The following is a 15732-nucleotide window of genomic DNA, read 5'->3' as shown; positions in this document are numbered from 1 at the left end:
TGGCTCACTTGATAAACCCAGACACTACCTTCTACCTTATGCACGTGGATCCCTGAGACACTGCACTGCGCCCTGAGAGATAGGCTGTTTCCTAGCGACTCCATGGGTTTTGTGGCTGCAGCATGGTCCTGGGCTTCTCTCAAGCTGTTTCCAGCACAGTTATGGGAGAGTCACTTACCCTTTCCCAGGTGCCCAGTCTGTACCTGCCTAAAGGCTGACCTGTATTTTCTAAGCTACCCTCCAACATCACCCCCTAAGGCATGAGAGGAAGCTGGCAGCCACTTTGAAAAAGTTCTTCCCAGCAGTCTTGACTGCAGGCTTGGGGGTCCACCCTGAGGGCAGGGCCCATGAGAGCTGCCATCAAAGCCACCTGCAATACAAATGGCCCTGTGTGAACCAGGGATGGGTGGGGAGAAGGATTCCCAGTTAGAGCAGAGACTTTGGCCTTCCCTGAGCCTCAGTTTGTCCCACTACAACATGGTTTTTCAGGAGTGCTTCTTCCCGCTGTCCAGATATCTTCCGCTCTGGGTCCACATCCTCCATGGGCTAGAAGCAGGGATGTGGACACTTGGTCTCCAGTGCTGAGTGTCGATGACGATGAGTGGGATGTAAGGAATGGTCATTAGACTTTATATCCAAAGAGCTGAGGACATGTGACCTCCATAAGAGCTCACCTTCTCCCTCCCAGACCCCTTCTTCACTCTTCTCTCCCCACGTCACCTCCCTCCTGACCGCCCCCTCCACCCCAATCTCTCTTAAGCCGTTCAAAATTTGGAGGAAATAAATCTCTCTGCACTAATTCAGTGAGAGTTTGAGCCTCGTCAGTGCAGAACAAATAAAAGGAGTGAACTGGCATGACATTTTACTGCAGAAGAGAGGTCGTTTCCAGCCACTAATAAAAAGGATTTGACACAGACTAATAAAGAGAAATGAATTTCTCTAATGGCCTAATTTAGCACATTCAGCACTGCGCCTCCGCCTGGGTGCTGGGAGGGCGGGCGCCTTCACCAGGAGTGCGGACAGAGGCAGGCAGGAGGGAGACGTGGCTCAGCTCAGGGAGAGGGGAAGAAGAGACGATTGCGAATAACGTTTTATTATTTATTTTCTCTTTTCTGAGTCCCCCATCCCACCCTCCACCCCCTACCCTCATCACCTCTCCCCAGGAGCATCTGAACTAAAATCAAACTCAAGATATGCAGTTCTTGTTAACGATCCAAAGAAATAAAGAACCCCTCTCCATAGAATTGCAGTCTTGTGCTAGCTTAAGAAGGTGATTAAACCGGATGTGTTGATTTCTACAGGGGTTTAAGTCATCGTTTGGTTTAATTACTTCTGACATTTCTGCCTTCGTGTTTTTTACATCACCCAAATTTGCTGGTCTGGAATGCCCAGTTTGGGGCCAAGGTGTGTGCAGCTGTCCCCGGGAGAGGTGATTAGAGACAGGGCAGTATGTTGGCTGTAGCCCTGTGCAGAGGCTAGCACCACCCTCTCTCTTAGCAACAGAAAGGCTGAGACCCCTCAATCAAGACCAAAGCTTCTGAGAGCATCACGGGGCAGGCAAGATTCATCAAAGCCCACGTATTCCTCCCCACCTCAAGACAGATATTCTTAACATAAATTGGGCTGACAGATTGCCCTAACATTTTTTAAAGGCCTTCTGGAATGGACCCTACAACTTCCTTGGTAACTCTTATGCTCATCTATAACTTAAAGTTCCCCTATGTGGCTGTAGCTAATTTCTTTTTATTAAAAGGACTCAAAAAAAAGATGGCTGGGTCCTTGGCTGGGCGTGGTGGCTCACACCTCTAATCCCAGCGCTTTGGGAGGCTGAGGCAGGTGGATTACCTGAGATCAGGATTTTGAGACCAGCCTGGTCAACATGGTGAAACCCTGTCTCTACTAAAAATACAAAAAATTAGCCAGCCATGGTGGCACGTGACTTTAATCCCAGCTACTTGGGAGGCTGAGGCAGGAGAATTGCTTGAACCCAGGAGGTGGAGGTCGCAGTGAGCTGAGATGGTGCCACTGGACTCCAGCCTGGGCGACAGATTGAGATTCTGTCTCAAAAAAAAAAAAAAAAAAATAGTTGGGTCCTTTTTCATTTCTCTTTCTTTCTTTTTGGACCACCTGGGTTTAAAAAAAAAATAAAACATTTCTTCCTTCTTGGGGGAAGAGTGGAAACAGAAGCAGATAAAGAAAAGAAGTTAGAAAGAATGCAAAAATACAGAGCTTCGGAGAGGCGAAGATGCAAAACACAAGGCTGGCAGAGAGTGGATATGCAGCATGCCATGAGCGCCAGCCAGGAGCGGGGGCGAGGGTGGTCACCGGCAAGGGGAGACGTGAATGCTGAGTTCTCTTTCTGAGCACCAGCCATGAGCGGGGGCGAGGGTGGTCACCGGCAAGGGGAGACGTGAATGCTGAGTTCTCTTTCTGGGTGATAAACTTTGTGATTCACAGTCATGCCACTCTGTCCCTTCTAAGTCTCTCAGCCGTCCCTTCCCTTGTGACCTTGGCCAGGACTGCAGACCTCAATTATGGGTCCAGCGAAGTGTGTGGCTGCCTGCCTGGGCCATCCACCTCCTTTCCTGTGACTGACCTTGGAGCCCCCCGGCTCCCTCTGCACCTGCCTTACAGCCATTTTCACCCTCCTGGGGGTGGGAAGAGGGAAGCCCAGGGTCAGTGCCCAACCCATCCCTGAACCCGCGCTGCTTCTTCCAATGGGGACAGGGGAGACAGAGCCTCTGTCTCTTCCTGTTGGGCCAAGGATGGATGATCCCGAGGTGGAATGCATGGGAGGAGAGCAAGAGTTTTTGGTGGACATCTTCAGGCATGGGCCAGCAGGACCAGAGGCCTGGCCAGGGTCCCACCACTCAGAGGACACAAGGCTGTTGGCTGGTGGGGTGGGGTGAGGTGGGGCATGCAGGGATTGGTGGCACTCTGGCTACCAACCTACACCCTACTGACACACAGTGGCTGTCAAGTTGCCAAAAGCTCACCTTTCCAGAAACTCTGCCTGAAGACTAGCGTTTTGAGCCTGCCCTCCCTCCCTCCCTCCCTCCCTCCCTCCCTCCCTCCTTCCTTCCTTCCTTCCTTCCTTCCTTCCTTCCTTCCTTCCTTCCTTCCTTCCTTCCTTCCTTCCCTCTCTCTCTCTCTCTCTCTTTCTCTCTCTCTTTCTTTCTTTCAAGATGGAGTCTCGCTCTGTCAACCAGGCTGGAGTGCAGTGGCACCATCTCGGCTCACTGCAAGCTCCGCTTCCTGGGTTCATGCCATTCTCCTGCCTCAGCCTCTTGAGTAGCTGGGACTATAGGCGCCCGCCACAACACCCGGCTAATTTTTTTTTTTTTTTTTTTTTGTATTTTTAGTAGAGACGGTATTTCACCGTGTTAGCCAGGATGGTCTGGATCTCCTGACCTCATGATACGCCCGCTTGGGCCTCCCAAAGTGCTGGGATTATAGGCGTGAGCCACCACGCCCGGCCGAGCCTTTATTTCTTAGTACCCAGGCCAGAGATTACTGGGATCTCAGAACCAGAGAATATCCTAGAAACCACTTTACCGAACAGACCCCCAACCCCTTCCTGGGGCATCTGTTCACCGCAGAAGGCCCACAACAAGTGCCCTTTCAGAGGAGTGCAGTAAAATTTCTCCTAGATGCCAGTGGAATGAAGCCAGCACTCACAGATGGGCACTCCAGGCTCTTCATCATGTGGCCTCAGCCTCTTTTCAGTATCTCTCCTGGACCAAGCTTGTCCAGCCCGCAGCCCATGAGTGGCATGGAGCCTAGAATGGCTTTAAATGTGGCCCAACGCAAATTCGTAAACTTTCTTAAAACATTACGAGACTTTTCTTTTGCTTTGTTGTTGTTGTTGTTTTTGCTCATCAGCTATTGTTAGTATTAGTGTATTTTACGTGTGGCTCAAGACAATTCTTCTTCCAATGTGGCCCAAGGAAGCCAAAAGATTGGACACCCCTGTAGACGGGCTCGGCAGAGAAAGGTGGTGGCCGGAGGGAGAGAGGGCAGGCAGACCCTGGTCTCTGGAATGGTCACTACTGTCCTTCAGCAGCCCATGGAAAGCAAACTTCTGTGCTTCCTGTGCCCATCTTTGCCCTATGCTTTCCTGTGCCCGTGCCTCTCTTCCCACTGTTCCTTCCACCTCAATTCCCTGCTCCTGTGTCTCTTCGTGTCCCCTCCAATGACCTGAGCATCCAGGCCAACACGCCTTCTGTGCAGGCTCCCCTCATTGGTCTCTCCAGCAAGAGCAACCATCGCCTCCTCTGAGCTCTCACAGCAAATGCTAGGGGTTTCTTCCTTAACCTCACTCACAATTTAGGGTGGGAAGCCGGGTGGTCTGAAATAGGCTACACTTTGGGTAAGTTACTGAATTTTTGGAGCGTCAGTTTCCTTTTAAATCAAGGATAACATCTCTCACGCAGGTTCCTGTAAGGATTAAATGAAGAAACATGGAGAGTATCTGGCACTTAGTAAACTATCAATTAATGCCTGCTCCATTTCCCTGGAATGGTGCGTGGGCACTTTTTAAATTCAGGGCAACATTGACACCATCCACTCCAATAAATTTATATTCCCATCTCCACTGACTCATTTGGCTGGGAAAACAAACCCACATGCCAATTCAAATAGACGCCCAGAAAGAGGAGGGGGAGAGACATCTGATAATTTATCAGAACTTCGAGCCTCATTTTCTTTTAACCAAAAAAGGACTGCCAACAGAAATTTATTTTTATTTATTTTATGACACTTCTTAAACCCTACTAAGCACAGTTGTTTGTGCACAGGTCTGTCTTCCTCAAGGCGTGGTGGGCTCCTCCAGTCGGTGACCACATTTTCTCTCTCTCTGAACTCGAAAGGGTTAGGCACAGTGTGTGGCACACGGCAGAGGATCGATACATTTTTGATGAATCAGTGAATGGGAATGAGTGAATGAATGAGTGGAGTAAGCAATGACTATAGGAATGAAGGTTCTGAGACACAATCCTCAAGTCCTTTCAGGCTCAGAATCCATCCATACTAGGGAGACTTGGAACAGATTTTGCCATCTGGCAGCTTCTAGCCACAGTTGCTACGAAAGGACCTGCCTTCTTCGGGGCTCTGCTGGGGGCTGCCTGCGGAGAGGGTGGTGAGGTCTTAGAGGGAGGGGAGGGAGTAGGGAGGAAGGTGCTTGTCCAGCCCTCTGCTTCTCCTCCCCTTGGAAGCACCAGATGGAGAGAACAGAGCGGGGTGGGAGCGAGCCAGCGGCCCCTGGTTGGATGTATTTTTACTTCAGGTGTGACGTTGAAACCATGCGGGTGTATTTTTAGTCCTGCCCAGTGGGCGGTGTGTTCGCCTGGGTTGCCTTGGAGAGGACTTCTTTGAGTTTCTAAATTGGAGCTGCATCTGTCAGGGCTCCTGGGCTCCAGCCCAGCTCTCCTCCCCCAGGTGGGTGGACAGGTCCATTCCCGGCAAGTGTGGGGCCCAGGGCAGGTCGCAGTCTGCTCAGCCCTCCTCTCTTCAGATACATGCACACACACACTCCTCCCGGCACATTAAACGCATCTATGTGAAATCTCAACACAGTGAAAGTTAAAACTGCTCTGCAAGGGCAAAAATACAAAGAGTCTGACACATGAGACCTGGTGGTGATGTCGTGTCCAGCCCCTTCATAACAAGGCAAGGTGACTCTGGCAGTGAAAAGAGAAGTGCAACAGCCCCCATGACATGAGTCTACCTGTATAATAAACTTGCACCTGCACCCCGAACCTAAAATAAAAGTTACAAACAAAAGAGAAAAGACAAGTGTCTTTCCTGAAATTAGGCAGCTAGTGAAAGGCAGTCAGAGATTCCATCCGTTACCGGAAATTCAGCCAGTCCCCCTAGAGAAAGAACTTCAAGGGGAAGAGATGCTGTGAGGAGGTGAGCCCTAACCATGTTGTCTTGGTCACAGTCAAGGACTAAACACATACCCACAAACACTTAGTGGCACTTTGTAAAGTGCTCTTACATGTGCTTATTGCATTTTGATACACCAACGGGCTTCTCACTCCCATTTCACTCACTAGCAAATGGATGTGCTGTGTTAAATGATTGCATCAGGCTATGCAGTAACTGAGTTGAGATTTAAAATCCGGGTATTCAAACTCCAAATCGTGTGCTCTCCCCTCTCTCCCATGTACTACTTGTGAGCAATTACTGGATTCACTTCATCTGCCTTCCCCCTTTTCTCTACTATTCTTGAGTCATACACATCCTGGGGTCCAAGAACCGAGCTGCCAGGATTACCCTGGGAGCCATGAGACTGTTGCTGTATGAGAGAATCTCTGCTTCATCCAGTAAGTTTCCAAAATAACCTCCTCTTGTAATAATACTTGTGTGTGTTTGGAGAGGCCTTAACATTTTTACAGATCTCTCCTTTCCTCGTTTGATGCCTACCCTGTGGGATAGGAAAGCTTATCTAAAGAAGTTAAATGATTTGCCCGACAGTAGAGTGAGAATGAAGACTAAAGTCTCAGTTCAGGTTCTTTCCACTCAACCATGAAAAGGATCAGCGCTTGGGAAAAGCAGCAAGTGGCACTATGGTTAAAAGATGGGCAAGCTGGCTGAGCTCAGGCCCGGTGAGGAGGCACATGGCCCCCGCTTTCTGTTCTCCTCCCACCCCACCCCACGTCATTTGCACTTGCAGGAGGCCTAATTGCTGGTTGTCTTCCTTCTTGTAAGGGCGACAGACCTGGTGTAGTCCTTCTTCATTGATGTAGCTACCATTCACCAAGAGACTTCTGTGTGCCAAACACTGCCAGCTGTTAGCATTGGTTATCTCACTGAATCCTAACATAACCTTGTGAGGATAAAAGTCATCAGATTTCAGGACTCGTGGATCTCTTTTCAATGGGGTTTGTCTTGGCGGGGACCCTGGATAATGCCTAGGCTAGGCCGGTGAGCCATGGAAGCAGCAGGACCCATCCCTCCTGAGCACACCTGTTCCCTGAGCAAGACAGCTGCAGCCTCTGGGCCTGTCAGCAGCAGTCGCAGAGGCTGGGCTTGGCGCAGGAGGCCTTATTATGCCGTAGAAAGGGCAGCGAATGGGCTTTGCCTGGTACAGACGAAATCTGAGCATGGTTTCACTTTTCAGATTATGACTCCAGCAGGATCACCCCTCCGACTATAGTCAGCAGCTGAGATGTTACCTCAGGTGCCAGTGAACCCAGCTGCTTCAAAAAGCAGGGACTATCTGCTAGAACCCCCATCCCACAAAGCCCAGCCAAGAACACAGCCTGGAACATCTGCCCACAGCACCTAGTAGTCCAGAGGCCCTGGCACGAAGCATCTGGTCCCAACTTCTCTGCGTGGAATGGCTGCGTGTCTCCCACACCATTCTCAGGCCACCTCACCCAGCACATTCCAGGAATGACCAAGCCCAATGCCAGGGAAGGCAGAGGGTTAAGCCCCAGGGTCAACTTCACTGGAGCCAGAACACTCTTTGGTCACAGGGTGGAAGAGTTCTCTCAAAGACACTTCATTAGGAAGTGCCAGTTCCCAGGGTCCTGACCAGGCAGCTGCTACAGAGGAAGTCACACAGGACCCAGCCTATCTGTCCAGCCTCAAACCTGGAGAGATTCCTCCCACCCCGTCCACCAGCCCAGCCCCAGGACCCGTAGCATGGCTGCCATTCTCTCGGGGCTCACTTCCCTTGGGAAAAGCAGTGCAACTCTCCCACGCTACACTGTAGGCCAGAAGCTCTGCAGTCAAATCCACAAATACTTTTTTGAGCCCATACTGTGTGCCAAGTTTATGTCACTGTTACTTTCTGTGCCTATCTTTCCCTCTGTCCCTGGACAGGACCCCTTTCTGAATGTACAATGCCTTATACATGTTGGAGCTCAGTTAATAAATAATTGAATTGTAGAGCAAAGATCGCTTGACTGGAAACCTTTGGCTGCCCTGCCTCTTGCTGCACTGCCTCTCAGCATTTACCTCCTGGCTCACAAGTTCCTGCCTGACACCAATACGTCCAACAGCGGCTGACACCCAAGAACGTGGACCACCTGCCAGGTTCTTTACCAAACACATTACCTGCGTTATCTCATTTAAACCTCATGACAATCTAGATAAGGAGATGGTACTATTTTTAGCCCCGTTTTACAGATGAGGGAACTGAGGCACAGAAAGTTTTAGTGTCCAGTGATGGAGCTAGAGTGTGAACCAGGCAGCCTAAGTCCAAAGGCTCGTAACCCTGAATCCTGCCCCCCTGAATGTACCAGACTTCACATCCCGAATGGGCCAAAGCAATGTATGCTGGCTCCTCTGTTTAAAATACCCCAGTCTACCAAACACTGATCTGTATGCCAGATATTATCTTATTGTATTCTAGCTACTATCGGTTTTCTTTTTGACAGTTGAGAAAACAGAATCCCAGAGAGATGAGCTAGCCCAAGGTGACAAAGCTAGTTCTCACCAAGTCTATTTCTAGAGCATGATTCTATTTCCCACTGCCCAACACAGGGCCATGGCTGCATTTGCACCTCTAGCTATAGGGCTGTCAGGAACATGCTGGGAACTTCCATGACCTTTAGGATAGTCTCAAGGGAGTGATCTGAACACTGCCTACCGTCCTGCTCTGTTCCTTCCCCCCACAAGTGTGGATTCTGCCATCCAGTCTGCATGAGACAGAAACAAGTGCGTTATAAGCAGGGCTCACATTGCTTTTACTGAACCAGAGCTGGACTTGAGCATGAGCTCTCTGGTGGTCCCATGTGGGTAGAAGTTCTGAGCTTGTGATGTGTGGGAGATGAGACTGACAGAAAGAACTAGACACATGATGTGGAAAGTGTAAGATTCTCAGAGCTAAGAAACTAAGGAGGAAGCAGAAGAATGGTTTGAGGCAGGGTTTCTGGAGCTGCGAGGAAGGAGATCATTCGCTGATAGACCAGGAGAGGTTTGGAAGCCACTTGGAAAAGATGGAGAAGTTTGGAGTGAAGGTGGGGCGCTGTTGAAGCAGATGGAAAGAGACGGACTGCCTCGGCATTCAGGCGGAAAATCATCACTGCAGACATTTATAAAACACCTATCCACACCAGGTGCTGTTCCAAGAGTTCATTGATGAAGAGAGAACATTTCAAATTTAGAACCCAGGAGTGGACCAGACAGGACAGTGCAGACCAAGAATGTAGGATTGCAGCTGGAAGTATCAGTAACACCATTCTAAAGAACTGGCCTGTAAGATGGGCTTACCCATGTAAATCTAGAGACTGTGCACCTGGAACCTGGTTCCCTGTGTGGGGTTTGGGCTTTGAGGCCAGTGAGAGCCCGCCCTGCTCATGTGTTCCCTACTGCTCGGTGGCATCAGGTGGGCGGTTTGGGATGGGCCATGGTACGAGTATTTACATCACGGGGATCAGCAAATGCTACAGATCGGAGCTGCTCCCCTTCCCCGCCTCGAGAGACATTTGCCAGCACATCAACCTAGAACTATGATAGTTTATGGGGTGCTCCCTAACCTATTTAATGAAGCCATCCAACAAGCTTTGCTGCAGTAGCTACTTCGTCTAAGCTGCTGACTCTAAGGTATCATGTAAGGTGCTAGGGATAAAGCAGTGAGCAAGACAGACGCAGACCTGTCCTCTGGAGCTAACAGTATAGCGAGGGAAACAGAAATAAGGTTGACCCAAATGCTAACTCAGTTAATTCAATGGTGAGTAATGCCGCAAAGGAGACAGGCGGGTCCAGAAGCCACCTCACCCTCTACCCCTGACCAGCAGCTCCACTCTCTGGATTCCTAATGGAAAGGCAAAGCACCACTGCCCTCACTGTCTTCTTACTGCTCATGCCTCCAGCCCAGCTTTTCCTTATCAATAATGGGCAACAACTTCAGCACCTCCACGTCCCTGGTTCTCAGAGGTTTAGCAGAGCAGTCTTCAGAAAGCCAGCCTCCTCCCCCACCAGCACCTGGCCAGGCCTAGCTCCTGCCCCTCTTCCGCTCCTCAGGACACCATGGTTTCCATGGGAACCCATTCACTTCAAAGGGGAACGAAGGAGACTGGAGGGGAGGAGGGGGAGGGAAAGCTGGATTAACCTCACCCTTTTGGCCCTGCCTCTGCGCTGCCGGCAACCTAATCCCCCGATTTAGGCAGCACCTAACATCGAACCCATCACCAGCATGGGCAGATGGGTACTGTGGTTCAAGCTAAGCTTGAACTTCTTTGGGAGAAAACCCCAGGGTTGAGGTGGGGACTGGGGGAGGAGAGAACTGAGGTTTGGGAGGTTCAAACCTGTGGTACCTCACTCCACTGGCCTCCCCTCTTTGGACCCCCTCTCAGTGCTGCTCCTGGGCCACAAACACAATTACCCGCGATGTGTATCCAATCATAGGATCTGCTCGGATTAGACTGCAATCATTAATCTGAGCGGGAGCCCCTGGTTGCTTTGCTGATTAGTCCAGATGATGCTCTGGTATGATCCAATTAAAGACAGACGCTGCCCTCCGTCCCCCACCCCATAGTTTCCACATCAGAAGGGAACTAGTACATTTCATTAACACATCCTCATACACAAATAAAACCTCCCGGGCACTGGCAGGCTCCCTCCCCTTTGTCACACTGTCCCTCTGCCACCCAGCAGGGCCCTAGGCAGGGAGGGGCCACCCTCACCCTTCCTTCATCTGTGGTTCTAGGAGGGGCCATGATGGGGGCTCCCAAAAGCCAGTGTGGGGCACTCATCTGAATGGAAAGGTCTGGTTACATTTATTGACGTGAAATGCCGACTCCCCGATGTGCTTTGGAGCAGCCAGGCTGCCCCAGGCAGGCAAATCTAATTAAAATTACCTGACCCTACAGGAGGCTGAGCTCCCTCCCCGGTCATCCTGGGGCAATGGCTGCAGAGAGGGCGGCTGGTACTAATGGGAGAGGTGTGGTTGTAGGAGACAATCCTGGGGCTGCCGGGCCAGGAGGCAGCAGCAGCACTGGAGAGATGGGAAGCCAGCATGCTGCTGCTGTCAGTTCGGTGTCCTGAGGTGCTGGGGCAGCCACGTTTGCCTGGGATTCCCTCTTCCATGTCAGACAGCTGCAGACAGACTTTGGGCAAACACCAAGGGTTGCAGGTGGTCAGCCCCGTGGGAGAAGATAAAGCCCAGGAGGGAAGGGGAGTAGGAAGAAGTGTTAATTGCAGAAAGGTCTAGGCCATATTTCAAGTGACATTCATGTGATGGCTCCCATGGGAGCGATGACCCACCTCTCCTGCAGGTTGGCCTGGGTAGGGTACGTGCCTAGTATTGTGAGAAGGGCTTTGGAACCCATGGTTCCCATTGGTGAGGACCTAATAAACCCATCTGTTTGGTGCCAGACGCGGGCCCAGGTGCCTCCATGGGCCATCTCATTGATTCTTTTCAAGTCTAAGTCTGCTGCTTAGGTTCCATCGGGACATGAAAGCTCAGAGAGGCTAGGACACGGTGGAGGTGGGACTCAAACCTAGGTTTCTAAAAACTGTTGGTTACACCACTCATCTGGGGGTCTTTCTCGACCATGATCTATGCTCACTACCGGCCCCTGTCCCAGAGGTCTGAGCAGCTGCGAGGTGAGTCTTCAGTATGCATAGGAATCCCCTGGGATCTTGTGAAAATTCAGATTGTGAGTCCTTAGGCCTGAGTGAGCCTTGAGAGCCTGCATTTCTAATCTGCTCCCAGGTGATGTGATGCTGCGAGTCCACAGGCCATACTTTGAGTAGCAATGCTCCAAATAGAGTATGACAAGCATATGTCATCAGGCTGTCGGGCGGTTTTCAGAGGCCATGTTACTCCCTTCCCTCCTTATGCTCCCCACAAAAGCACAAGCCCACCGCACCTTGCCCGGGTTAATTATAGGTGGCTGTGCAGTCTCACCTCTCCACTCCCAGCTTCTCTGGCCACTGGCTGTCCTGAAAGGTCCACTCCCACCCCATTTCTCCACCTAGTGGGGTCTCTTACTCAACCTTTAGGACCAAACTCAAATATTGCCTTCTCTGTGAAGCCTTCCCCGTTGCTCTGACCACGTAGCTCTGGTTTCTTGTTTGCACATGAGACGGTGCCTGGAGAGACGGAGGGAAGAGCCTGTACTTTGACCCTCCTTCTGCTGGAGTCTAGCACAGCCCACATATAGGAATAGTAAGGATTCAATAAGAGAGTGTAAAGAGGGAAAGGCAGAGGGAAGGAGGCCCATCCCACACTGGGGTGGCTAGCTCGACCTTTCTTACAGTCTCCCTGACAGGTACCATGACCAGGTCCTGGAGTTCTTTGGGGCCCAAGCCAGAGCTCTCCACCAGCAGGCAGCTGGGCCTGGCCCATGTGTTTCGCAGGGCAGGGCACAGGTGCTGTGTTTTGTCCCTCTGCTGGGCCCGGGAGGCCGCCAGTGCCAGGATCCGTGATCAGAGGCCACTGCTCTGGACTCCCAACTGTTGGTATTAGAGGCATTTGGCTTATCTGAGGAACTAAAAATAATGCCGATGAGAATGAGAATAACAGCCCTAATTACCACCATTACCATAAAGGCGCTGTCATTGGGGTGGTGGGGGAGGAGTCAGAAAGAAATAAATCTTCCTATTCATTAGTCTTGGGTGAATCATTCCACATGTTACTGGCATTGGCACCTGCTGCAGTGTGTGCCCAGCCAGAGGCGAGCCATGCTTGCTGATGCATGTGAACATATAAGCTCCCACAAGGGAAAGTGAGCAAGAGTTCAGCCTCAATACTGAGTGCAGACTTGGGCACCTCTTCTTAGTGGATATGATAACCAAAGTCCCTGTAGGAACCTCATTCAGGCCTGTTCTCAGGTGACAGCATCTTCCTCCCCAACTATGTACAAGAACGGGAGTTCATCAAGGAGAGAGGCATTTCCCGCCCTCTGCAACATTCAAGACTCAGCCCTGGATGCATGGGGCAGATGCAGAACAAGATGAAACAAGCTGCCTGTCCTCAGCAAACTCCCCTTCTTGGGGAAAAGTGCCAGAACTGACAATCGCACCCAATACCTACTATTTAAAAACAAAGACTACCACGGATCCAAGTGTGGTCCAATAACCAGCCGCCTCAGATTCACCTGGAATGCTTTTAAAAAATGCATATCTCTCTTCCTATAGCTTGATCTACTGATTTGGCATCTTCGAGGATGGAGCCCAGAACCACGTGTTTTAACAAGCTCTCGCTGTGATTTTCATGCCTCCTAAAGTTTGTGGACTACCAAGTCCTAGAGGGTGTGGTCAGAGGTCTGCCAAGCTCTGGCGGGCTTGATGGAGGGAAAGCAACAATGGGGCACAGGGCGAGGACAGGGTCCTGAGGCAGCTGCCTGTTTGACTGAGCGGAGGGTTTCTGATACCCATTAGGGGTCATCTGCCTGGTTGAGATAGGAAGTGCTGCTCTTGGAAGATGCTGCCTAGGCCTCTATATCCCTCCCTAGACATTTCCAGAAAGCTAGAGTCACTGTGGCCAGCTGAGGGGTTTCTGGATTAACTAGAGAGAGAAGGAGGCTGAGAGAGAATAGCTATTGGCCATCACCTCTGTTGAGCCCACCCTTTGGCCTGCATTCTCACTCACAACTGAGCTGGGCCTGAAGCTGGTTGAGGGCTGTAGACACAGCTGAAGTGTCTCCTACCTGTACACAGCTCGCTTGTCAGCCTCCAGCTGGGCCTGGGGGTCGATGGGGGCACTGGGTACAGGTGTGCTGGCAGCAGCTGAGGGGGCAGAGATGTGGACAGCCTGGGCCTTGGAGGGTGGCTGGGCGGTTGCCGTCATCTGCAGAGAGAAGAAAGGGGAGATGGTGGGTTAGCATGGCCAAGGTACTGGTCTCCAGGCTGTAGTGTGAGGTCTGCCTTGGCCTGTGCTGTGCCCTGAAGAGAGCATGTGGGCAAGAGAACTGTGAGCACACAATGAGCATCCATTCGTACGTGTGCTACAGTGGGGAGAAAAGCTGGCTTTCTTCAAATGAGCATGTTCTAGAAAACAACTTCAGGCCATCCAAAACCAGGAGATGCCCAGCACACTCTGAAAAGAGATGACTCTTAATGCAAATATGGTAACCCTTGCCCAGAAGGAGAAAAAAACAATAGGATGAACCCTTTAAATTGTGCTTATGAGTCGTCTGGACCATCATACAGTTGATTTGATGACTTTGAAAAGCAGGAATAAAGGAGCTGAATCAGCTGTCATTTGGACACAGGTTTATTTATTCCCTTTAATGCAAGCCACAGGCAATGGTCCCAGGGGTTTTGACTGACGACTGAATGGCTCTCCAAATTTGGTTTACCTGGCCACTTCAAGACAAGCAGTCTTTAGTGGGCAATGGACAGATTCTTGTTCTTGGCCATAACAAATATTTAGGGCAGGTGTTTTCATAATCTGTGACACGTTTATGAAGGTGTCCCGAGGTCGGCAATTTTGTACCAACCAGAGCAACTCCTTTTAATACTATCTATTAGATTTTCTATCTAAGGTTTTGTTTAAAGACATGGTTCAATGATTTAACTTTTTTAAAAAACCATCATTATGGAGTTTCATGCTTTTTTATTTCCTTCAGTCAAAGAAATGTCTAAAAGTGTGAATGATGATAAACCTCAGCTGATCTCTTATACCACCCTGTCCATAGCACGATGGTAGCTCTCCCCACATGTGGTGTTGGGCTTCATGTACTTATCTGTCTTCTCCTCTGAGGCCTTGTTCCCTCCTTCATAGACAGCTTCCAACTGACACATACTTAGTAAAATGTTTGATGCTTATTAAAAATACTTGCGGAGAAAATGAGTGAGTAAATAAATGAATGAACGTGCCTTGAAAGAATCAGATATTTTATAGTTGCAAAGTTCGTCATATGAATCTAGGTCCCTGCTTTCTGGAAGAAAAAGTATTATACTTCTGTGAATACAAGCATTGCTGGTGCATATATCCCCAAGACATTTGCATGTCTTCATTTAGATCTCTTCATTTAGATCTCCGCTCAGATGCCACCTCTTTGGAGTACCATACAGCCCCTCCGCCTTTTGCTTCATTTTTCTTCATAGCCCTTACCATGACCATATTCTATATTTATGTGCTTATTGATTTTCTCTTCACTCCCAGCTAAAACGTAAACTCATGGAGTGATTGTAACAGTTGAATTCGTAGGGCCCAGAATAGCCTGGCACTAGTAGGTGTTCAATAAATATTTGTTGAATCAATGAATAGATGAATGATGGATGGTGAATGAGATTGAGACTGTAAAAGAAATGTACCTGCTTTCCTAGATTGTATCATTGTTTATTAGGCAGCCCTTGCCACTGAGGGCTGATCTGGGGGAGCCTTTCCAATCTCAGTGGGTAAGAAGCTAGACATAGCATCATGGTGCCTGGAAGCCAGAAGACAATTGCTTGAATCCTGCCGTCTCCCCCTATTAGCCTTTGACCTTGGGCAAATTCTTTAACTTTCCTAAGCTCCTATTTTCTCATCAGTAAGCAAATTGGTGACCTTTTGGAATTCATGAGAATTAAGGAGGTGCTGTAAGAAAGAAAGTAGAAGCAAATGCTGTTCCAATTTTCAAAATAGAGAAAGAAAGTGAATTCTGAAAAAGCTAAAACCCAGTCACCTTCACACTTATCTGGGCCAGGTTCATCCCTTCATTCACTAATGCAACTGATCACTTCTTCAAATACTTCTTGAGTCCCTGCCATGTACCAGGCACCATGCTGGGCACTGGGATCACAAAGATGAGAGACTGCTATCAGAAAGCTCAGTTCGTGGATCTGACA

At 49.8% G+C, this 15732-nt stretch overlaps 1 protein-coding gene across 3 annotated transcripts in view; it reads right to left on the bottom strand.

The window, feature by feature from the left end:
* The window catches only part of PKNOX2 (PBX/knotted 1 homeobox 2), a 269332-nt gene that overhangs the window by 51142 nt on the left and 202458 nt on the right, over positions 1-15732 (bottom strand). For all 3 annotated transcript variants that reach the window (XM_008021384.3, XM_073022095.1, XM_008021385.3), the window contains one exon: positions 13608-13747. In XM_008021384.3, coding sequence (XP_008019575.1) covers positions 13608-13747 — 140 coding nt within the window. The remainder of the gene's footprint in view (positions 1-13607; positions 13748-15732) is intronic.

Source organism: Chlorocebus sabaeus, chromosome 1, assembly GCF_047675955.1.
Source record: "Chlorocebus sabaeus isolate Y175 chromosome 1, mChlSab1.0.hap1, whole genome shotgun sequence".
Taxonomy (NCBI): Eukaryota; Metazoa; Chordata; class Mammalia; order Primates; family Cercopithecidae; genus Chlorocebus; species Chlorocebus sabaeus.
This window is presented reverse-complemented; position numbering and strand designations above follow the sequence as displayed.